The sequence below is a fragment of the Xyrauchen texanus genome, chromosome 12, assembly GCF_025860055.1.
Source record: "Xyrauchen texanus isolate HMW12.3.18 chromosome 12, RBS_HiC_50CHRs, whole genome shotgun sequence".
NCBI lineage: Eukaryota > Metazoa > Chordata > Actinopteri > Cypriniformes > Catostomidae > Xyrauchen > Xyrauchen texanus.
Genome location: NC_068287.1, coordinates 40,848,674 through 40,874,071, shown reverse-complemented (window position 1 = coordinate 40,874,071; position 25,398 = coordinate 40,848,674). Strand labels below are relative to the sequence as shown.

At 38.7% G+C, this 25,398-nt stretch overlaps 1 protein-coding gene across 1 annotated transcript; it reads left to right on the top strand.

The window, feature by feature from the left end:
* The first annotated feature begins 4,036 nt into the window (after positions 1–4,036).
* On the top strand, positions 4,037–20,524 carry LOC127652862 (low-density lipoprotein receptor-like). Its single transcript, XM_052139274.1, has 18 exons — positions 4,037–4,275; positions 9,694–9,816; positions 11,140–11,262; positions 11,582–11,959; positions 12,094–12,216; positions 12,316–12,438; positions 13,310–13,429; positions 13,738–13,863; positions 13,963–14,134; positions 14,262–14,489; positions 15,065–15,183; positions 15,343–15,482; positions 15,583–15,724; positions 16,532–16,675; positions 16,846–17,070; positions 18,408–18,488; positions 18,596–18,759; positions 19,107–20,524. Exons 1-18 carry the CDS (start codon positions 4,191–4,193, stop codon positions 19,137–19,139), a joined length of 2,649 nt encoding a protein of 882 aa, XP_051995234.1. The 5' UTR covers positions 4,037–4,190; the 3' UTR covers positions 19,140–20,524.
* The last annotated feature ends 4,874 nt before the right edge of the window (positions 20,525–25,398 follow it).

Here is a 25,398-nt window from a genome sequence, read left to right as displayed (position 1 = left end):
TCATCGCCAGCTGGATCAATGCATCACAGTCATCCAAATCTAAAACCACCTCATATAAGTATGGACTTTGTCGCATCAACTTTTTGGCCTGCCTTTCAATATTTCACAAAGTGGTGATGTTTTCTGGTGGTAAAATTTCTTAGAGCCACAACAGGTTCATTTTTAGGCCAGATGCAACTGTGAAGGTTTCTGCTCTATTTGTAGTTTATTGATCCAAAGGATCACTGTGTCAAACACGGGATTTAGCAGAACTGGTTCAAGGGGCCCACATACATTTGCAAATATTTTTCCTCTTATTTCAAAGTCTGTTTATAACATCTCACCTATTTTTTAACATCTGACTTTTTTCATTTTCCTTATTTTCTTTCTTTCTTTTTGTGCTTAGCAGGCCCAAACATGCTGTAGCCTATTGTAGTGGATACCTTGACCTCAATTCTAATCTAAATATTTAGCTACAATATCATGATATTCTCACAAATGTATTCTAGGTAGCACACCAAATATTAACATTGTGATATTTTGGTAAACATCCCAGAAGACTCTTTGTTCTGTGCAGTGATGTTAGAGCCACTAGTTTAACACTGAGTCCTTTTTTAGTGCAATATTTCTTAATATTTCATTAGCGGTTTTTATATTCACTGAAAATAACAATTTATTTGCTCAACAACCATTGCAGATAAAATAAATAGCTTCTACTCAGAAATGTACATAGTGGACATTTTTAGTTTGACTACATTTGCATTAATGTGTACAACATAAAATATCAATTAAAAGGTGAACTAGAGTGATACACAAAGTAAAAGATTAATAAGAAACTTCTTTGGTTAAAAAATCCATAAAATTAAGATTTTATGAAGTACTACTAACTCAAACAATCAAGTGCAGTACTGAGGTTTTGGGAAATACCCATAAGCCCTTCGCTTGAATAATTTAAGCATGTTTGTTTGGTCAAAAGTAACTTATTGGGGGATTGAATTAGTTGTTATTAAGAATTCATAAAGATTTTGGTAGCATTTATTTTACAGTACTACCCGACATTTACGTACTATTGTCATGGTTTTATGTGTTATTGTTCATGTTTTGTGTTAATGTCTTTTATTTTGGAAGTGTGTTTTGGATGTCTTCCATATCATGTTATTCCCTGTTTCATGTCATGTAGTCTCCTGGTAATGTGATGTCATGTTTCCCTCTATGTTCATGTGTCTTGCTTTCATTGTTATAGTCTTGTTACCTTGTTATCAGTTCTGTCTTGTCATTGGTTACCATTGTTATGTTTCTCCCTTGTTCATGTATTGAAGCCTCATGTTTGCCATTGTCCATTGTCAGGTATTGTGTTTATGTAACGCTGTTTCATAGTCATGGCATTGTAACGGTAGCAACTGATAGATAGCTGTGCATTGTTTATAAACCTCACTTTCCTGACCTCAAGAGGTGCATTAGCGACTGACACTAGAGGCTGTAGCCTTTAGCTTCCTTGTTAGCAAGCCCGCCTCCAATGTCGGAGACACCGGTTCGAATCCCGTTCGGAGCGGGGCGACCAGGGCCGGTTACAACGGTGCCGTGACCCGGATGGGAGAGAGGTTTAGTGAGGTGAGTGTAATAGTGGCCAGTTGATGGAGAGCTGTGCATTGTTTATAAACCTCACTCTCCTGACCTCAAGAGGTGCACTAGCGACTGACACTAGAGGCTGTAGCCTTTAGCCTCCTTGTTAGCATGCGCGCCTCCAATGCCGGTTCGAGTCCCGTATGGAGCGGGTAGAACAGGACCATCACAATGGTGCCGTGACCCAAATAGGAGAGAGGTTTAGTGGAGTGAGTGTAATGGTGGCCAGCTGATAGATAGCTGTGCAATGTGTATAAACCTCACTCTCCAGACCTCAAGAGGTACTCTAGCGACTGACGCTAGAGGCTGTAGCCTTTAGCCTCCTTGTTAACATGCCCAGCTCCAATGCTGTAAAACCACGGTTCAAGTCCCGTATGGAGCAGGTAGAACAGGAGCATCACAATGGTGCCGTGACCCGGATAGGAGTGAGGTTTAGTGGGGTGAGTGTAATGGTGGCCAGCTGGTAGATAGCTGTGCAATGTGTATAAACCTCACTCTCCAGACCTCAAGAGGTACTCTAGCGACTGACGCTAGAGGCTGTAGCCTTTAGCCTCCTTGTTAACATGCCCAGCTCCAATGCTGTAAAACCACGGTTCAAGTCCCGTATGGAGCGGGTAGAACAGGAGCATCACAATGGTGCCGTGACCCGGATAGGAGTGAGGTTTAGTGGGGTGAGTGTAATGGTGGCCAGCTGGTAGATAGCTGTGCAATGTGTATAAACCTCACTCTCCTGACCTCAAGAAGTGCTCTAGCGACTGACGCTAGAGGCTGTAGCCTTAATCCTCCTTGTTAGCACACCCGCCTCCCACGCCAGAGATGCCGGTTCGAGTCCCGTTCGGAGGGCGCGAACAGGGCTGGTTACATCATGTCAAGTCAAGTTTATGTTTTGTTCAAGTCAAGTTTAGCTAAGTTCATGTTTTTGTTTTGTTCACGTTTGAGGTTATATTTTTATGGGATGAATATAAATCTGCACTTGGGTTCATCACACATCATGGTCTCTTCGAGTACATTACAGAATACCTGACCGCAAAATGAACCCAGCAGTTTAGCTTCTTCATTTAAGTCATGTCATGTCCATGTTTATATTTTGTTCACGTTTGAGTTTATTGTATTTGGATGTCATGTTTGTATTAAACTGCACTTGAGTTCCACACTTCATCATCATCGTCTGCCTGTCATTATACTATATAATTACAACAACTATAGTAATTACTTTTTAGTATTATTGAAGTTGTTTTACTGTAATTAGTTGCTTCATGTAAAGTCAACATTAGGGTGTTTAGTATTCCCTTTGGTGAAGTCCTCTGAATATGCATAGCTTTAGTTACCTCAGTCATTACCTCATTAATCAATTAAATTAAGTAGCGTGCTATTAGTTGTTAAATCTTAATCGTGTGACATACCTATTCACATAAGCAAAGTTGAGTGAACTGATACATTTGCACATATTTAGAAGGTTTCTAATTATGCTGACATAAAACGACAGTAAGTTGAATTTATTAAAAAGAGTGATGAAAAAAAGCTACATATATATTTTAAGTAAATCCAGCACCTAAATTTTCAGTGTAGGTCAATTGATCAGTATAACATACTGTATATTGTTTGGTGATACTTATGTCTGATTTGACTTATGAATTTAAAACAAATGTAGTTTGAGTGATTTACAATGATCAGATTTCATATAACAGTGGTTTGATTGTTTAACATTCAAATAAAGGTTGTTATTTTGTTAAAATTAAAGAAAAGTGTTGTTTGTTTTTCGTTTGGGGGGGTAATTCTGGTCTTGTAATATACATGAATGCCTCATAGGGTCTTTAACTCTCACAGATAACTGAGAATCTACTGATAATGATTAGCCCATTTGATTGAGCCACAATATGTTTATGACTGCGGCTTCTTTTTACTCTGTTTCTTCGAAAATGAACACTTTTGCACAGTATAGCCTATCACAAAATACAAATATAGGACATCTACCTTGAGAGGTAGTTTGACAGGGACGACCAGATGTACAGGTTTATAACGGGTTATAGGCCTATTTAGCAAAGCTTTAGATTATGCTTATGACATCAGTTACATTGTTGTTATTTTTCCCGACATCAATGGTAAATGGTGTGCACTTATATAGCGCTTTTTTTTTTTTACCTTAGAGGTTACCAAAGCGCCACTGTGTCCCATTCACACACACACACACACATGGTATGGTACACCAATAAATGATACGCAGGTAATTGTTTTCAAGTTTTCTCCCTCCATTTCTACCTGGAAATGGGCAAAATACTTGGAATTTCGAAATGGAATTGTTTGTTTTTGGCGGGGGCGGAGTTGGTCACGCCCCCCGATTGTGAAAACCTTAAATCACACCACCATATCCCACCTCTACGTCACTAAACCCCGCCCACTCCACAAGCTCTCTCAAATTCGAACGATTCAACTACAACAACACAAATACCAGCGTATACTTTTTCTAAAGTACAGCGTCGCATGAGCAGGAGTATACCAGCTTTATTAGAACTTAAAATACATATATATATATATTTTCTGTTTATATACAAAGATTTATAATAAACCACAAACAAAGAAACGAGGGTATGTTTTTGACAGGTCATTGTAAAACTGTGGAGGTTTCATTCATGTTTTTTCTTGCCGTTACTTTATTTCTTCCTGTTCAAACAGGTGAGTGAGCAACAGTTTATTTTATATAAATGCAGGATTTAGCATTTAAACGCAGAACAATGATTTGTGATATGAATTATATTTGATATATATATATATATATATATATATATATATATATATATATATATATATATATATATATATATAAACATATATATGTATAATAAAATGTAATATGTTTAAAAATGCATTATTATCTTTCTCACTGTTTTACTACCAAATAATAGGTAAATTAAATAATTATGATAAAGTTACAAATTTCATTTTCAAGTAATTTTGCCTATTAAATTATTTTATTTTCTTATTGAATTATTTTGAAGGCTAATATTGCCCTTTAGTCACTGCATCATCCATTCCTAATTTGAACAACCTTAACTAATTCTCTGTCAACTCAGCTGAGGGCACAAGGCAAAACAGTGTTTATATACTTTCCTTGCATATACTGTACATACTGTACCTATGCCTCTTCCTTACGGGAAGCATTCCATAGAATGTTCACATACAGCTTTTCCTGGAAGTTCTAAATCATTTGAACGTATCGATGTCACACACAGTAGATCCGATACATAAACCTGGAACCTGGAACTGGCACAAACATGCAAACCCATGACCCATAAATGTTCCTTATCCCATGTATCTTGACTAAAGAGAAATATAAGAGTTTAGAATACGCATAATGACCATGTCCATTGTTTTTGTTGGTTCTGGTGTAAACTCAAATAGCATTGCTGTTGCCTCACTGTTATCGTAGAGATGATTTAACACATTCTTAGAGTTGAATCTCAAAGGAATAGTTCATCAAATAATGAAAATTCTGCCACGTTGTTCCAAACTTGTATGACTTTCTTTTCTTTCTTTTTTGCAGAACACAAAAGGAGATGTTTTGATTAATATTGCAGGCTGTCTTGTTAATATAATGAAAATTGATAGATCCTAAAAGTATAAAAGTAGTCCATGCGACTCGTGCATCATATTCCAAGTCTGCTGAAGCCATGAGATAGGTTTTAGTAAGAAGTCAATTTTCATTTCAGTCCGTTGCGTGTTTCTGAGTGTTTGCATCGTTTTCAGCGCTAAACAAGTACTTTATGACAGATTCTTCATTTATGGGCGAACTACCCCTTTAATTGGTGGAGAAGTTGTAGCTATGTTTGGCTGTAATTGTAGTTAGGCTTCCTATTTTTGGATTATGCTTAGAAATAATATTGAGTAAGTAGTTTATGGAGCCGTTTGACTCTTTGAACAGTATGTTAAAAATAAGTGGCTATTTCAGTTTAATAATAAAGAGTTTGTCTCTAGAAATAAATGGAAATGGATTTCATTTTAACTTGCCTGTAGGTCACATTTCGGACACATTTAACACCAAAATCAAGAGCGAGAAATTATTATATTTTCATTGCTGTAATGTGCATTTTGTTTTGTTTTGTTATTCCAATTATTCTCAATGGTGATCTAAGTAGTTCTGAATAGATTAAATCTTATTGCATCCTTGGCTTGGCTGCCATGTGTTTTTCACCAACCATGACATTCTTTATGTTTTTAATAGCAGACTGTTTAGATAATAACATACAATGAGTGTTGGGAGGTACATTAAAAAAGATATATTGCCGCGTTACAACCTGTGGCAGTAATTAACATCTTTTGTAAACAAAGAACACTATATTTTGCTCCAGAGGTGATGTATTATGTCAACCCAAGGTAATAAACAGAGTTTTTATTGTGTTTGAAGGAGCATTACAGGGATAATTCACCCAAAAAAGAAATATTCTGTCATAATATATTCACCCTCATGTCATTCCATATAACCATATGACTTACTTTCTTGCCTTTAATGAAAGCGAATGAGGACTGCACCATAAAAGTATCATAAGTGGTCATATATACATATATACACATGACTAGAGGTAGACCGATAGTTTGGTTTTACCGATTAATCGGTGCCGATAGATGCTTTTTGGGACTATTGTTATCTGCAAAAATCTTTTTTGCCAATAAAAGTTTTTTTTTTCTTCATAATTTCGTATTTTCAAAATAAGAGTCCCCAGTGTGTTTCGGGCTTGTTTATATTTAAAAGTCCAGTGTTATGCACTAAATCTTCATTTTTTTCTGGTCATTATTGGGATTTTGGTTGAATAAACTGCATCTGGGATTTTATTCATTTTGGACTCTTTTTCTTTGCCACCATGGTAAGAAAAGTATAAGAAGATTTTTGATAGTCTATAAATCCATCCAATTAATCGGATGTCGGCTTTTCACTCCACCTTAGTTATCGGTAATGGTAAAATCCACTTTGGTTAGATCTCTAATATCTACTCAGGATATATATACAGTGAGGAAAATAAGTATTTGAACACCCTGCTATTTTGCAAGTTCTCTCACTTGGAAATCATGGAGGGGTCTGAAATTGTCATCGTAGGTGCATGTCCACTGTGAGAGACATAATCTAAAAAAAAAAATCCAGAAATCACAATATATGATTTTTTAACTATTTATTTGTATGATACAGCTGCAAATAAGTATTTGAACACCTGTCTATCAGCTAGAATTCTGACCCTCAAAGACCTGTTAGTCTGCCTTTAAAATGTCCACCTCCACTCCATTTATTATCCTAAATTAGATGCACCTGTTTGAGGTCGTTAGTTGCATAAAGACACCTGTCCACCCCATACAATCAGTAAGAATCCAACTACTAACATGGCCAAGACCAAAGAGCTGTCCAAAGACACTAGAGACAAAATTGTACACCTCCACAAGGCTGGAAAGGGCTACGGGGAAATTGCCAAGCAGCTTTGTGAAAAAAGTTCCACTGTTGGAGCAATCATTAGAAAATGGAAGAAGCTAAACATGACTGTCAATCTCCCTCGGACTGGAGCTCCATGCAAGATCTCACCTCGTGGGGTCTCAATGATCCTAAGAAAGGTGAGAAATCAGCCCAGAACTACACGGGAGGAGCTGGTCAATGACCTGAAAAGAGCTGGGACCACCGTTTCCAAGGTTACTGTTGGTAATACACTAAGACGTCATGGTTTGAAATCATGCATGGCACGGAAGGTTCCCCTGCTTAAACCAGCACATGTCAAGGCCCGTCTTAAGTTTGCCAATGACCATTTGGATGATCCAGAGGAGTCATGGGAGAAAGTCATGTGGTCAGATGAGACCAAAATATAACTTTTTGGTCATAATTCCACTAACCGTGTTTGGAGAAAGAAGAATGATGAGTACCATCCCAAGAACACCATCCCTACTGTGAAGCAGGGGGGTGGTAGCATCATGCTTTGGGGGTGTTTTTCTGCACATGGGACAGGGCAACTGCACTGTATTAAGGAGAGGATGACCGGGGCCATGTATTGCGAGATTTTGGGGAACAACCTCCTTCCCTCAGTTAGAGCATTGTAGATGGGTCGAGGCTGGGTCTTCCAACATGACAATGACCTGAAGCACACAGCCAGGATAACCAAGGAGTGGCTCTGTAAGAAGCATATCAATGTTCTGGTGTGGCCTAGCCAGTCTCCAGACCTAAACCCAATAGAGAATCTTTGGAGGGAGCTCAAACTCCGTGTTTCTCAGCGACAGCCCAGAAACCTGACTGATCTAGAGAAGATCTGTGTGGAGGAGTGGGCCAAAATCCCTCCTGCAGTGTGTGCAAACCTGGTGAAAAACTACAGGAAATGTTTGACCTCTGTAATTGCAAACAAAGGCTACTGTACCAAATATTAACAGTGATTTTCTCAGGTGTTCAAATACTTATTTGCAGCTGTATCATACAAATAAATAGTTAAAAAATTATACATTGTGATTTCTGGATTTTTTTTTTAGATTATGTCTCTCACAGTGGACATGCACCTACGATGACAATTTCAGACCCCTCCATGATTTCTAAGTGGGAGAACTTGCAAAATAGCAGGGTGTTCAAATACTTATTTTCCTCACTGTATATATATATATATACATCAATTAAAGCCATACAATAGTGTGACAAACAGAATATGTATGTCGTTTTGCTTTGTTTTGAAGTTTTAAAGCCTCAATCCCCTTTTATTAGAATTGCAATGGAAAAGGGCAACCACAAAAGTTTTCCATTTGTGTTCCACGGAAGTCATATGGGTTTAGAACAACATGAGGGTGAGTAAATTAATTTACATTTTTAGTTAAAATATCCCTTTAAGATCTTTTGCAACAGTATCAACAGCAACAACAGGTTTTTCTTGCCATACTGATAAGACCTGTGTGTGTATAATGTTGCATTTGTGTAATCACTGATCGGTTTATGTTCATATTTGCATTACAATACAGATAGTACCTTCTTTAAAGCCATTGTAAACTAGCTGATATACATGCACGTGACCGCACATCAGTTTAATTATATTATAATGCGGCAATTTTATGGCGCTATAACCGTTAACAGCCTACAGTTAGGCTAATTAACTATATTACATGTGGAATAACGGTTGATAATTATTATTATTAATCAATGAAATTACTCTTTGAACATTGGTGTCTTAATCATATTGCTGTTGCATCTGTTTTACTGAGTTTTCCAAAATTCGTCAGTTGCTTTGACATGAAACAGCTGATCCTGCTTTGGTTTCGTTTGTAACTATTTTTATAAGTGGAGCAAAAGTAGTCAAAATAACTGGGCATATTTTGTTTCAATGTAATGTAAGTTACTTGATATTTACTTCTTGTTTATAAGAATATTGTATAAAAGCAATTTCACACTCACAATTGTAGGGTTGAACACAATGAACACAAGTCTATTTTAATGACAGTTGCAAACAGGACAAAAATGACGCTGTCCATATGTTGGAATCTGTCAATCTGACCTAGTTGGGCGTACTGCAGCTCGTGGTTTTAGCACTAGATTGTGTATACTGATGTTCTACTTAGTGGCCTATCTGGTGTAAGAATGGTGTCTTCGAACCTGTAGAAGAAAAGGTTCAAGAAGATATATGACGCGCCCTTAGTATGACACATTTGCTGTGTCTGAATATACATGCATCCCTTCTATATAGTATGCTAAATACATTGTGCCAATTGAGTAGTATGTCCGAATCCCCAGTATTCATAAAACAAAAATGCCCGAATGGCCTACTATTTCTGGCGAGACTCTGAAGTTGGCGAGACCAGAGTTCATTATTTTCACTGTTGTTATTATTATGTCATATATTCAGGTCTTGCGTCAATACCCACGTCCCCAGATGAATTATGTCCGAAATCTGTTATACTCGCATGCATACCTAAAGAGTTTTACCGGCCAAAATGTGCATCCTTCATCAAGTACAGTAAATACTGTTACAGTATGCGATTTTGGATGCAAGGACTGTCTAACAACTTAAATAAATGAATTTGTAATGACTATTTTAGTAGTACCAATAGAGCACTTTTAGTTACACATGACTTTGTATCTCTGGCTGACAGGTTTCATGACTTGTGATCCTCGGCATTATCAGTGTGGCAATGGAAAGTGTATCACATCCAGATGGATCTGTGATGAATCTGATGACTGTGGTGATGGCACTGACGAACTTCCTGCTGCCTGCTGTAAGTGAACGTCCACCTATGTCGATTTTCTGTGCCACTAGCAGCACCAAACAGAATAGCAGAAGAATGAATTTTTAAACTTCCCCAGTTTAGACCAAAAGGTACTCCCACTCCAAACTCGCTCCTCTGGTTGAGCTAATGTTGCTACTTCATGCCACTCAAACAAACAGATTGCAATTCTGTTTGGTGCCACTTTTGATGTATAAATTATACACTGCAGCTTTAAATCATGTAAAATGTCTAAAAAGAGTGGATAGTACCTGGAACTATCCCTCTGTCTATAGGGCTCCATAAACAACCATATAACTTATTGCTTTTACAATAAACTACCATAAGTAACTGCTGACTTGCTGAAGTTTGTGTATGATGTGATGAAAGAGATAAAAACCAAGGCTGTGACTAGTTGCCATTTTTGGTATAATTTGCCATTAAAGGAATAGCTCACCCCAAAATGAAAATTCTCTCATTATTTCCTCACCCTCATGCCACCCCAGATGTGTATGCCTTTCTTTCTTCTGCTGAAAACAGGTTTGAAGAACATTTCAGCTCTGTAGGTCCATTTAATGCAAGTGCATGGTGGCCAGAAACTTGAAGGATCAAAAAGCATATAAAGGCAGCATAATAGTAATCAATAAGACTCCAGTGGTAAAATCCATGTTTTCAGAAGAAATATGATAGGTGTGGGTGAGAATCAGATTAATATTTAAGTGCATATCACCACCTACTGGCTGGGAGGAGAATTTATAGAAAAAAAAAGATTTAAATATTGATCTGTTTCTCACCCACACTTATCACAACGCTTCTGCAGATATTGACCTGTTACGGTACATCCCCGTAAACATCTCTCATTCAGAAGTAAGAAATGTTTGTGCTGTTTTCTGCTCTGATTTGGTCAAAATTTTACAAAATATATGATCCCGTCTGTATGAATGTAAGAGCTACATTTAACTCATGAAGAATACACAGAAAGAGGCATATTAGAGAAAATGACTCATGTATACATTGTGGTCTGGTGGTGTGAATAATGTCTGTGCTTCATGATCTTATGATGTGTTGTTTATTAAACAACATTAGTATATACACAATAAATATATACTATATACTGGCATTAAAGGGCTTTTTTATTTATTGCAATTTGTTACAATTATGACATACCTTTATGCAGTCTAGGGGTTATGATTACCATCATCCTATGTGCATTTCCAGTTTAACTGTATCCAAATCAATGATTTTGAGTAAATGATGAGAAGTTTCATTTTTGGGTGAACTATCCCTTTAAAGTGTATTCTCAGTTTCTGATTCATTTTCGTTTTGCTCTCTCAGTGGCCAAAACCTGCAGACCCTCTGAATTCAGCTGTGGTGGGCGACTCAACCAGTGCGTGCCCAAGAGCTGGAAGTGTGATGGCAAGGCAGATTGTGAGAATGGAGCAGATGAGGATGGCTGTGGTGAGTGACATCTCTTTGGCTGTTTTCACACTTGCTTCGAGTGACTGGTCCGAAATCGAGTTTGATTCCAAATCAATAGTGGTTCACTTTCTCGAAATGAAGCTGAATTGCGTTCATACCAATTGTGAACCATTTGATAATCTTTATGAACTGTGCCCAGGACCACTGTTTTATGCAGACTCGAGTGAGTAAATGACAACTGAATTAAATTCTTTGGGGTTGATTATACCTTTAATTAATTTATGTGCATTTCCATGTTTATGCCAATGTGCATATGTGTTCAAATCCTTCATTGCTTTCTTTCTGTCTCCATTTACAGCTCCTCGGCACTGTTTGAATGGTGAATTCCGGTGCGGCAGTGGCCAGTGTGTGTCGAAAGCATTTGTGTGTGATGCAGAGGCAGACTGTGATGACGGCAGTGATGAAGTCTCCTGTCCACCAACCACCTGTAGCTCTAACTCCTTTAGGTGCAACAACTCACAGTGTGTGCCTCGACTGTGGGTCTGTGACAGAGACATAGACTGTGACGACGGCTCAGATGAATGGGAACAGAAATGTGGTCCAAGGGTGTCTACGGCTCTCAGAAATCCCTGCTCATCTATGGAGTTCCAATGTGGCAGTGGGGAATGCATACACAGTAGCTGGAAATGTGATGGGGCAGCAGATTGTTTTGATCGCTCGGATGAGAAAAACTGCTGTAAGAATATAAAAACATCAACAGAAAATTATTTTAAGAGCTGAGAAACTTTTGCTCTAAGTTTAGAAGCACTGTATACTTTTCTGATGTGTTTGTAATTAATATGTAGCCAATTGCTTTTCCCATATGAACAGCCTTGCCTACATGCCGACCGGATGAGTTCCAGTGTGGTGACGGATCTTGTATCCATGGCAGCCGGCAGTGCAACCATGTATACGACTGCAAAGATTTAAGTGATGAGCTGGGCTGTGTTAATGGTGAGTCATACAAATTATGCCTTTACATGCTTCATATCCTATTTATATGCATTGTATTATTCTGATATGTTTTTTATACTTTTCTCCTCTAATTTTCAGCAACACATTGTGAAGCACCAAACAGGTTTATGTGTCACACCGGTGAATGTATCAGCATAGAAAAGGTTTGCGACAAGCAGCGTGACTGTAGGGATTGGTCCGACGAGCCGTTACGAGAGTGTGGTTAGTAAATTCAACAATCAAGGACACACATGACCTTTATGCAGATCTGAATCTTCATAACGTGTGATTTGATTTTGGCCCCTCAAAGCCCTGTTGAAATGTTGTGTTAGCTAGCTACAGCTTAGTAGCTGAGAAGCTAATATGTTTTAAATAGTAGGCTATAATATTTTTGCATGTAAAGTACCTGCATTTTAATGCAACTACTGTACATGTATGACACTGGATAAGTACCCTAACAAAACGAAATAACCGTAAACTTGCAGCAAATTTGCCGCTCATTATTTTCACATGCAAATTAGCTTTTGACTCGGCAAAAATGTTTGCCAGACTTCTGCAGCTCTTTGCTGGTAGTTCACCTCCGGCAAACCATTGGCAACAATGGACATTTTACCCCAAGTTTGCCGCAAAGCTCATTTCTATGTGAAAATTATCAGTGACGAATTTGCGGAAAGATTGCAGCAAATTTGCCATGAACTCTAGATTTTCTAAAGGGTAACATTGCAAGGTTTTTTTGTTTTTTTGGTGACATTAGTTATGTAGCTAACCATAAATTAGAGCTAATGTTAGCTAGCATCTTTATTAGCTAGTTATCTTATCCGGGCTGCAATGAGTCATCTAGAAAGCTAGCTAGCTAATATTACTACGTGTGGAGTGCAAATAGTAACTGTTTACACCAGGGTGCATAGTTAACATTTCAAGGCATGATTTGGGTGTTAATTATAAGTTAGAGCTAATGTTAGCTAACATAGTTATCAGTGAATCAGAAAGCCAATATTACACCACAGTACAACTAGAATACACCACCTGAATGCAAACAGTGTGTTAATTTTACACTAGGTTGCAAACAGCATCTACCATTTCAAATCCACAGATTCGAATGAGTGTCTGTACAACAATGGAGGTTGCTCTCATATCTGTAATGACTTGAAGATCGGTTATGAGTGCTTGTGTCCCACCGGCTTCCGTTTGGTGAACAAGAGACACTGTGAAGGTAAGAAACTAAAATTGGTTCCCATACTGAGGCTTATAGATGCATTGAACAACTGGTCGAAGTACATTTTACTTCTGATAACTAAATATGATGCAAATCCAAATCAAAGAGTGATTTAATCTGGACTTCAAACTTATTTGCTTTTTTCGGCTATTCTGTAAATGACTCAATGGCATGAGAGTTTGTTCAGTAAGTCCATGCTTTTCCTTCCTATCATGAGTCAGTGGTGAGACTCACGCCTATCTGATGCAACAGTTGTTATCAGGACCATTTGACTTTTGGCCCAAACTTTTGTTTAATTTTCTCAGACATTGATGAGTGCGCAAACCCAGACACCTGCAGCCAAATTTGTGTCAACCAGGTGGGCAGTTACAAGTGTGAGTGTGAGGAAGGCTACCAGATGGATCCTGCAAGCAAGGCCTGCAAAGCTATTGGTACAATTTAATAATTGCAAATGCCCGTTTTCCATGGTAGTGTACAATAAGACTTATACAAACACAGTACATTGTTCCCTTCTTCGTCTGATTCTACAGGAACCATTGCATACCTATTTTTCACCAATCGTCATGAGGTGAGAAAGATGACCCTGGATCGTAGTGAATACGCTCAAGTAATTCCCCGCCTAAAGAACGTTGTAGCATTGGACATGAATATTGCGACCAAAGAAATCTACTGGTCAGATCTTTCCCTCAAGAAGATATACAGGTAAGGAGAGAATCTTAGGAGTCCTGGTCAGAAACTTCAGAAATACCTCTTCGATTCTTGGGTCTCTGGATCATTTGTGAAGTACCCAACATTTTACCCTATGTCATGTTTTGTCACACTTTCCTAGAGCACCAATGGATACTGCAGATGACTCCTCCCAACACAGTGTTGTGATTAGCAGTGGCTTAAAAGCACCTGAAGGTATCGCTGTTGACTGGATCCACGGAAACATCTACTGGACGGATAGCATTCAAGGTGCTATCTCTGTGGCAACAACGGATGGAAGCAGACGCAAGACGCTCTTCAAAGAAAACATATCCAAGCCACGTGCTATTGTGGTCGACCCTATAAAGAAGTATGTTAAGTCCTAGAAACTCAGTACCAGTTTAAGGGGACATCAAAAGTACACTACGGAGGATTTTTCGTAGAAGTTTTCGTTAGAATTGCCTTGCCCTGAGTCACTATCCTAAGACTACATTATTGATTTTATATTCAGAGCTGTCAGATTTGAATTGGCGGGAAAGTTTAGGCTTCTGTTATTCATCCTTAGCGTGTTTACTTCATGTCCAGAACAAAGGTCCGGTGGCAGACTTTCTTGCTCAGATTAAATTTTTTGTATATATATCTTGTAGGACTTTCTTATTACTACCAGTAGCTAGTCCTATCCCCTCTGATATGGTGATCACAGGCAGCCATGGGTATACCTCAAACCATTAGATTAATTAGTGTAGAAGTGCAGTACCATAGCACAATTGATGTAAAGAAAAAAACAAAGTTCCTATGCAAGTAACTTACAATTTTATGTTTCAACCACAAATGTCAATTGAGAGTGTACCTTTTAAATGCAAATGTAACCCTTTAGAAGGTATTCTTACAAGGTGTATATTGCCAAGTTGTGTAACATGTTAAACCTTCTGTAATACATTTTAGCTTCATGTTCTGGACTGATTGGGGTACACCAGCCAAGATTGAGAGGGGAGGTCTCAATGGAGGAGACCGCAGTGCCTTGGTTACGGATAACATTGTCTGGCCCAATGGAATAACCCTTGGTATGAACTCATCGTCCTGCTTAACTGTCGCATTACAAATCAGCAACTAGGATTTTAGTCCCTAAAGGGGTTTATCTTGCTCAAACCTTGCAGAGCTTTGTGCCTAAAGTGTACATTTCATAACCGTGTTCTTGCTTTCTCGTTGTTCCCCATTCCTAGACCTGTTAAACCAGCGTCTGTACTGGGTTGACTCCAAACTACACACACTGTCTAGTATCAGTGTGCAGGGAGGTGGCCGTCGGACAATAATCATTGACCAGGGCAAACTCGCCCACCCTCTGGGTCTCACTGTCTTTGAGGTAACAGTTTCAGAACCTATTTAAACTTGTTGCTTGAAGACCTTGTTTAGGAGGTCATCTTCTAAACGCTTCCTCGAAAATATCCAACCTTTTTCTTTAGGAAAAAGTGTTTTGGACGGATGTAAACAACAATGCAATTCTAAGTGCAAATCGTGTTACGGGCGGAGACATTACAAATGTAGCAGAACATCTCTCATCCCCAGAAGACCTTGTCCTGTACCACAACCTCAAACAACCTACAGGTATGTTAGTTATTACAGTATATAGGCATACATTTGAGTTTTGTTTGCAACTTCTTAGTCAGTATGTTTACATGCACTTTAAAAGTTGAAGTCGTACGAGTATGGTTAAGTCAGACAAAGTCGGACTAAGAGACCTAGATAATGCGACTCTAGCTTGGCTTCCTCCAGCATGTATACACATTCATTGGACCACAGTTGGTGTTGTGCAACATTTTCACACAATCATAAAATCAAAATATAGATTTTATGATTAATGGTGATCTTCATCATTGTGAGTAAATCCCTTATACAGTATATGCAACCAAATTTCACTCTATGCGACTAAAGATGTTGACGATTTGCCACTGGCTGGTCATTTTTCAGATTTCACTCACCAGTAATCGAGTAGTATAGTGGCAAAGAAGTTTAGCACCATGTTAAGAGTAAAAGTTTGGTTTGACTCATTGCGATTGTCTAAAGATGTAATGTACCAAGTTAGAAGGTCCCTTATACAATAAACAGCTAAGAGAGAATTTCTTTAGTTTGTAAGCAAAATAGACCTTAAAACTGAAATTTCCCCAAATGAATTGGAATCTAATCAAATCGGGAGCTTGTGAATAAGTATGTAATCATAGGAAATTAATACCCAGTCGTAGATAGATATAGAGTGTAGGTCAACTATGCAAAAATCTAATTATAACTGTGCATGTAAACGTACTGAGTTACTCAATGAACACACCACATTGTGTCTCACAAGCAGTTGGTTTCTGTTTAAAATGCAACACAGAAAATAGTCTCCAGCTAAATTATTTTTCAATGTCATTCCAGGAAAAAACTTGTGCGGGGTCATCAATGGTGGGTGTGAGTTCCTGTGCCTGGCTGCCCCTCAAGTCAATAGATTTTCACCCAAGTACACTTGTGCCTGCCCAGATAACATGATGCTGGCCAAAGACATGCGGAAATGTGTTCCAGGCAAGTATCACTGGCATGCTTACGATCAGCTTTGGTGCTGGTTGTTAAAACTGGGATGAGGATTTACTCTTAATCCAAGAACATTTATGTACACTAAAAACAATTGTATTATATTTAATGTAATTCCTATTTGATTTTTACACTTGACCTTTCGGTTTTAATTTGAACAGCTGTTGTAACACCAGCAACTCCTGTTAAACCCAAAACGTTTACAACTAGTCATCCTCAAGTACCTTCAAAGATGTCACCAAAACCGTCTTGGCCTTCTACTACCAAAGCGCAACCTTCTACTACTCCCACTCCTGCGCCTATGATCCCTAGCAAACCCACCACTCAAGCTGCCTCTACCAAGCCTTTCCAAACCACTACTCAACTTCCATTATCCACCCAGACAGGTATGTGTAAGATCCAGCAACTAGATCGTTGCCAGCTCTAGGGATTTTAAGTTTGGTCTTATGTCATGCTCTTTGGTTCCTTTTCCTGGCTAATTAATTTTAAACCTAAAGTTCACAGCAAATAAATTACTGGAGGTCATCAAGCTGGTGTACAATTGGTTTCTGGTAGGTGTTCATATGGACTCTTTTCACTTTTCAGAATTTGGAAATATAGCTGGGTAAACTTTTATAGTGGTAAATGGGAGACCATAAAAAAAATCATTTGCTCCAAAAAACAAACAAAAAAACAAACACTATTTTGTTTCCATGACTTTTACAAAATAGGAACAAAATAGATGGCAGCCAGAAGAAAGATGGCAAATGTTCACGACTTCTGCATAAAGTTGTTTTCGCAACTCATGTCACCTCAGATCACCAACCATCCCTTAAATTGAAAGACCTCTTGTCACTTTGTTGCTGCAAATCATTGTCAATAGCTGGGTTTCCATTAATATATTTGGCATTTTTAATGCACATTTCTGAAAATTAGTCTAAAGAAAATGGAAACATTGCACGTTTACATGTACTGCAAATGCGCATTATCTTGAGGGAGCCCGCCTTTTTGTCATAGAGCAGCTGAACAAACTCTTTGCTTCGGGGAGAGTTGTATTTGCTGTAGTAAAAAAAAAAGTACATTATGATATTTAATGCTGCCAGGAGATGTCGCAGAATAAGTGCAATAGCTCTTGCACTTATCCCCCCCCCACTCAACAACTTTTGGGTGGAGGGGGCCCTTGGAGATAGTTGGCCCCAGGGCCTTTGCAAGTCATAATCCGTCCCTGGCCAGATGCCTAGGAGCACCCATGCTCAAAACAGTTCTGGTGGATTGTAAGGACCCACTTTAACAAGTGGGTGAAGCACTTTCTACTAACAGAGCTACATTTGAAAAATTGTGGTTCATGATCGGACCTTTCATTGGGCCAGTCACGTCAAACTCTCGCACACCTATACATTTCGATGAGCGCATTGCCATCGCGCTTTACAAACGGTAATGACACATTATCGTTCGTGCAAATAAGCCGTTTCCTTCACTTTAATGCGCATTTTAACTAATGCGAAACTCTAGAAAATCCACCTCCTACTAGCGCATTACATTTTATGCAAATTCTGAGAGTTTATTCGCATATCAAGCATTTCCATTCAGGATTTCTTATGCACATTTTGAAAATGGATAATAATTGTTGGATGGTAATCCAGCTAATGTGAATAACTCTTAAGTGGAAATTTACAAGAACTGTTTACATGTTGTTTTATAATGAAAATAATATGGCTTCAAATTATTGTGATTTTCCCCTCAGATGAACCCCACAGGGATGTAAAAGCCGTCTCAAAAATATCACCTTCAACTCCTTTGGCCCTGTACATTTTAGTGCCTCTTGGTAAGTGCTTCAAACGGCATTTTTAAACAGGCAACGTTATGTTACTCTTCAAAACTTTTAAAAGTTCCTCCCAATTCTAATTGGAATGTCTGATTTTCTTCTTAAAGTTGTCCTATGTTTGGTTGGGGTTGGTGCTGTGATGTTCTGGAGAAAGTGGCGACAGAAAAATACCAATAGCATTCACTTTGATAATCCGGTTTATCAAAAAACTACTGAAGACCAGGTGCACCTATGCAGAAACAACAGTACTGATGGCTACTTATACCCACAGGTAAGATGTTATCATTACTTGATAAAAAAAAATCCACTATATACTGACTACATATCACAATCTAAATAATGTTATCATATTAGCTTTAGCATATTAGCCTCACCTACAGTAATGTGTTAGGGGGTTGTTGACTTTATCAGTTTATTAGTGGTGCTTTCTGAGGATGAACGATTTAAATTGTCCAGCTCGTAGAGGAGAGAAGGGCTTTCTTTTATAACCAAATTGACTAATGATGTTTGAAAAATGTTACATTGCTACAATACAGTACAAATAAGGATACATTAGACTACTGTCTGGTGTAATAGATAATGGCTTTGAAATATCTGATAATAATTAATTTTTTACAGAGGCAGATTGTGAGTCTTGATGATGAAATTTGATGATGAAATTGACATTGAGGTCCATGCTGAAACTGACTGGAAAAGAGCCATATTTTACATCTTACATACTTGGAGGTCAAAAGAAACATTTGGGGAATGCTGGAGAGTCCACACAAACCACTTTGTCAATTCCAGGGCTGCTAGTTTTAGTCTAAAGTAACAAAGAAACCTCAGACAACAACAACCTCAACTTAGCACTTCCCTTTATATAAATGATAGCACTTCTTCCTGTATTAATGATAGCAGGTATCTATATATAATCATGGCACTTCTCTATATATAAATGATTTACAAATGAGACATATAGCTATATTTTTAACAGCACTTACGAATCAAGGTTTTATTTTCAGAAGGTGTCCAGAATTAGTTAATGTAAATATTGTATGTGTTAGCAGTGATTACAGAAATGTGAATGCACTTGTGCTTCTTTTAGCGATTGGTGACAATCATCCAAGTCAGTATGCTCATTCAAAAATTAATCTAATTCATAACTTATGCTGCAGTACATTGAATATTATGAATTATTATTATTATTTACTATGCAAAGCAGTTCTTAAGCCAAGCTTGTTCCTAAGGTCTTTATGTCTTTGTCTACACCTTTTGGTGCCAAAATGGTCAGGGCTACATCTGAAACTGTAGTTGTATTATGTTTAGATTAATACTACATTTATTTTAGTGGATTGAGGGAATTTTACTTCGTTTTTATTACAATTATGACGGCCTTAATTGTAGATTCAAAATGTGATTCAAAATGTGTTTAGGCTACTATTTTAACAAACCAAAACAAATAGCACCGTTTGTTTTACAGAAGTAATCAATGAAGAGCCGTCCATGGTTTTGCCTGTGTTTGCTACACCTTATTTTAAATACCAAAGTTAAACTTTGGTTAAACCGCTTGGATGGTGTCAAACTCAAAAACACATAAATGTTGACTTGACTGTTCTAGATGTCGCTCTAGAGGTGATACAATCTGTATTTCTTTAATTGCTTTAATTGAGTTGCTTTGATAAGATTAATAATAACTTTTCTTTGCAATTGTTTTACATTCTCCATGTGAATGTGTAAATAATGTATTCTTGTATGTAAATATGTTTAGTGTTGCATACTCTTAAGCCAAATTTCTATTTTAAGTATACAGTCTTGTATATAATGAAATGTTTTATTTATTTTTACAATCTACATGTTTGGTTGATAATAGGCTTTCTTTTCTGTGTACCATATCTTATTTTGTTTATGAGGGAACAGTTTTTTAGAATGAAAAAATGTATATATTATTATTTGTATGGACCAATTAATGTAGTTTAACAAATTATTAATGTTTGGATTTGTATAGTACCAATGCATTTTTGGGAAAGCCAATCACAATTGTTCTTGACCTGTGAGTACTGGAAATAAAAACATTTTGAATACTTTTATTCAGATTGTCCTAATGTAATTTTTGAACAACTATCATTGGTTTTCCTTTGCAGCTAAATACACTGCCTGGCCAAAACACATTTTTAAAACCAGGAAGGATAGTGGTGAGCCGTCAGCTTAGCGGAAGAAATGTGGTCGGGAAAAAATCTTGAATGATCGTGATCGGAGGTCACTAAAACGCTTGGTGAAGTCACGTCGTAATAAATCGACAGTGAAACTCATGGCTATATTTAATATTTAAAGTAAGAGCATTTCCACATCCACAATGTGACGAGAACTTACAGTATTGGGACTAAAAAGCTGTGTGGCCACAAGAATGCCAATTGCTAGTGACGCTAATGGGAAAAACGACTTTAATTTGCTAGGGAGCATAAAGATTGGACTGTGGGGCAATAGAAATAGATCATGTGGTCTGATGAGTCCTGATTTATCCTATTCCAAAGTGATGGGTGCATCAGGGTAAGAAGGGAAGCGCAAGAAGCGATGCACCTATCATGCAAAGTGCCCACTGTACAAGCCTCTGGAGGCAGTTTTAAGATCTGAGGTTGCTTCAGTTATTACAAAGAAAACACTGAAATATCACATTGACATAAGTATTCAGACCGTTTGCAGTGACACTTGACGTTTAGCTCAGGTGCATCCCATTTCTCTGGATCATCCTTGAGATGTTTCTACACTTTGATTGGAGTCCTCCTGAAGGTAAATTCAGTTGATTGGACATGATATGGAAAGGCACACACCTGTCTATATAAGGTCTCACAGCTGAAAATGCACATCAGAAAAAACCAAGCCATGAGGTCAAAGGAACTGCCTGCGGAGCTCAGTGACAGGATTGTGTCGAGGCACAGATCTGGGGAAGGCTACAAAATAATTTCTGTTGCACTGAAGGTTCCCAAGAGCACAGTGGCCTCCATAATTCTTAAATGCAAGAAATTTGGAACGACAAGGACTCTTCAAAGGTGGCCACTTGGCCAAACTGAGCAATTGGGGGAGAAGGGCCTTGGTAACCGAGGTGACCAAGAACCTGATGGTTACTCTGAGCTCCAGAGATCATGTGTGTAGATGGGAGAAAATTGCAGAAGGACAACCATTACTGCAACACTCCACCGATCTGGGCTTTATGACTGAGTTGCCAGACGGAAACCTCTCCACAGTGCAAGACACATAAAAAAGCACCTAAAGGACTCTCAGACTGTGAGAAACAAGATTCTCTGGTTTGTTTGGCCTCAATTTCAAGTGTCTTGTGTGGAGGAAACCAGACACGGCTCATCACCTGCACAAAACCATCCCAACGGTGGTGGTAGCATCATGCTGTGGGGGTATTTTTGACCAGCAGGGACTGGGGGACTGGTCAGGGTTGAAGGAAAGTTGAACATAGCAAAATACAGCGATATCCTTAATATCGCTCAGGACCTCAGACTGTGCCGAAGGTTCACCTTCCAACAGCACAATGACCCTAAGCACACAGCCAAGACAGTGCAAGAGTGGCTGAGGGACAACTCTGTGAATGTCCTTGAGTGGCCCAGCCAGAGCATCTCTGGAAAGACCTGAAAATGGCTGTCCACTGACGGTCCCCATCCAACCTGACAGAGCTTGAGAGCATCTGCAGAGAAGAATGGCAGAAAATCCCCACATTCAGGTGTGCAAAGCTTGTCGCATCATACCCGCAAAGACTTGAGGCTGTAATCGCTGCCAAAGGTGCTTCAACTAAGTACTGAGTTAAGGGACTGAATACTTACGTCAATGTAATATTTCATTTTTTTTATTAATAAATTTGCAAAGTTATACAAATATAAATGTTTTGCTTAATCATTATGGGGTATAGAGTGTTGTTTGATGTGAAACAAATAATGTAAAGCATTTTTGCATAAGGCTGCAACATAACAAAATGTGAATCAAATTTATATATACACAGTGTTGAATTCTCAGGGCCAGCAAATCCTTCTCTGCTGGCCTAATGTGACGCTCCTGTTCTACCCGATCCGTACGAGACTCGAACCAGGATCTCCTGGAGGGTCCTCTAACAAGAAGGCTAAAGGCCACAGCCCCTAGCGTCAGTCGCTAGAGCACCTCTTGAGGTCTGGAGAGTGAGGTTTATACACATTACATATTTATCTATCAGCTGGCCACCATTACACTCACCCCACTAAACCTCACTCCTATCCGGGTCACGGCACCATTGTGACGCTCCTGTTCTACCCACTCCGTAAGGGACTCGAATCGGCATCTCCGGCATGGGAGGCGGGTGCGCTAACAAGGAGGCTAAAGGCTACAGCCTCTAGCGCACCTCTTGAGGTCAGGAGAGTGAGGTTTATACACATTGCACAGCTATCTACCAGCTGGCCACAGCTACACTAACACGCCATATAAATAAATATTTTTCATCCTTTCATTCTCAATCATCTTTTTGCCTATGCATTTTTAATCGCTTTCCACTCTTAATGTATCTACAAACAAATATAGAAAAACTAATAGTTTATCCAGTCAGAATTTATTCCTTGATGCTTACAAGCATCTGTGACAACTGTTTCACAAATCACATGCCCGAATCCGAAGCAGCGTGTGAGTTTGAGCTGCACCCCGTCAGGCCTTCAGAATTTCGTCAGAATCCCTCAACAGTGAAAATGAATAAGCAACTATTGTCAGGTTCATCAGCCAATCACATTGATTTATTGAGGATATGTCCCGGTCGAGGCTTTCTAGCTGGCCTTGAGTGACTCAATCATGCTTTAAGTGATGCACGTAATTCAAGAATGAAAAGCGTAAGATAAAGCTGTCTGATGAGTCGGCTGTCATCTCTGCTGGTGTTGCCGTTGAGAAAGAGATCCTTGTGGATTTAAAAACACGAGATGTTCTGCATGACTGTGTGATTGCTTAATTAATTAAACAGGAAAGGAAGACTGATTTTCACTTCAAGTAAATTGATAAGTTCTTTTTGCATTATTATAGCAACATCAGGAGTTTTCTAAGTGTAAATTAGGCTCTTGAGCATTCAGTGTCGGATCAAGTTTTGAAAAGTAGTGCTGCTGTCCATTCAACACGGAAAGTCGGATTTTACAACTTCCTACTTGGAAAAGTGCAATGGGATGCATCTTAAAGTCAGAATTACAACTTGTAGGCTTGTGCAGATATTCTCAACTCCTATTTCGCCGAGATGCAGGTGCATGATGTCACACAAACATGTCGACACTCAGGGAGAAATACAAAGTAAGTGATAAACATTCACTTTATTAAGTGATATCGATAAATTAGTTCATTTCCGCATTACATGATATTAAAGCTTGCAGAAACAAGTGTATAAAACATTATAATCTCCTTTGATAATCATACACCTGAAGCACATATGCTAGCTGTGATGACTTGTGAGGAACAGGGGGAGGCAGACGAGTGGTTAGGATCCAAGAGCGGTCAAACTCAGGAGCAAAGTAAAAGGTCCACGATGGGAAAACACCAACTAAGAATACCGGATTAAACACAGGAGGGGTGCAGGAGTGGCTGAGCAGCGCACATCCACGGAGGGTAGGGTAAACCTGAAACGACCGGAGGGTAATCTCGAAAGAACAGACAGACTGGCAGGGAACACGAACGGACAGAGCGAGTCACAACAGACATGAGCGAAAACATGGAACGTCAACGAACGACAACGGAGGGAGGAAACGACAGGGTTTAAATAGATCGACACGGTGATAACAAAATAGGCGACAGGTGCGGCCAATAACGCTGTGACAGCGGTGATGAGGAGTGAGGACGAAGGGAAGTGTAGTTCTAACAGAGACAGTGAAACACAGGCGGGTAACAAGGAAGACATGACAGGGAGCGTGTTCGGTGAAACGGAAAACACGGGACGGACAAAGAAGAGTGACATGGGACGCGACTGGCGAGAGTGAAACGGAAACCGCAGGGCGGACCACAATGAAAGGTGACATAAACGTGACAGTGAAAACAGAGAACACAGGGATCGTAACACTAGCGCTGCAGCATTGTTTATCTGTTGAGTTGCTAGGAGACATCTCCAACGAGAGTCAAAACCCCGCTAAGCTAACGGGAGTGTTGCAGTTCTGAATATCGGGAATGGAATGCATTTATCGTCGGAGATATCAAGTAGAAATATTCCACATCCAACTTGAATGGAACGCAGTATAACTGTGTACACTGACAAAACAAAATTTATTGCAAGCAACATTTAAATCGTAAATATTATTAGATAGATTTTTCTAGGTATTACAGACCTCCTTGTTAGATTCATAAGACAAAATATGATTTTTGTTATGAGTTTTCATTTCACAAAACAGTCATGCTGCAATTAAAATTGGGCTTGCTTGAGCATTAAGTGTCATTTCACAGGAATAAGGTGTCTTATTCATTGTGAAACTGTGCTTTCTTAATGGTATGAATCACACTGAAGTCCTAGACTGTAAATGCACGGCCTGCCACTCTATATAGGATTTGTATATTTTCTTTTGAACATTATGGGTCAAAGTTGATTCATATATAAAGCTATTAAGATATGTAAAGCTCCACAACATCCTGAAAGTCCACAGGTGAAGGGTCATAACTGGTTCTTAAAATATGGTTTAAATATTTGGTTTCTTTCACACCATTTTTAAATGGCTTTTTTTATTATATCACAAAGCCTGGTTCCCATACCAAAATCGGTGGTATTTATAACAGATTCTACTGGAAATGGGTCAAAAATGACCCTAGAAGGGTTAGTTGGGATCTGCAAAGAGCAAAACATTTACAGTCCTTTTCAACCCTCTTATAGCTTCAGTGAACTAAATGTAAACACCAGCCTGAGGACCCCAGGATCAGTTTCAGCACATGAGAAGATCAAAGGCTCTAC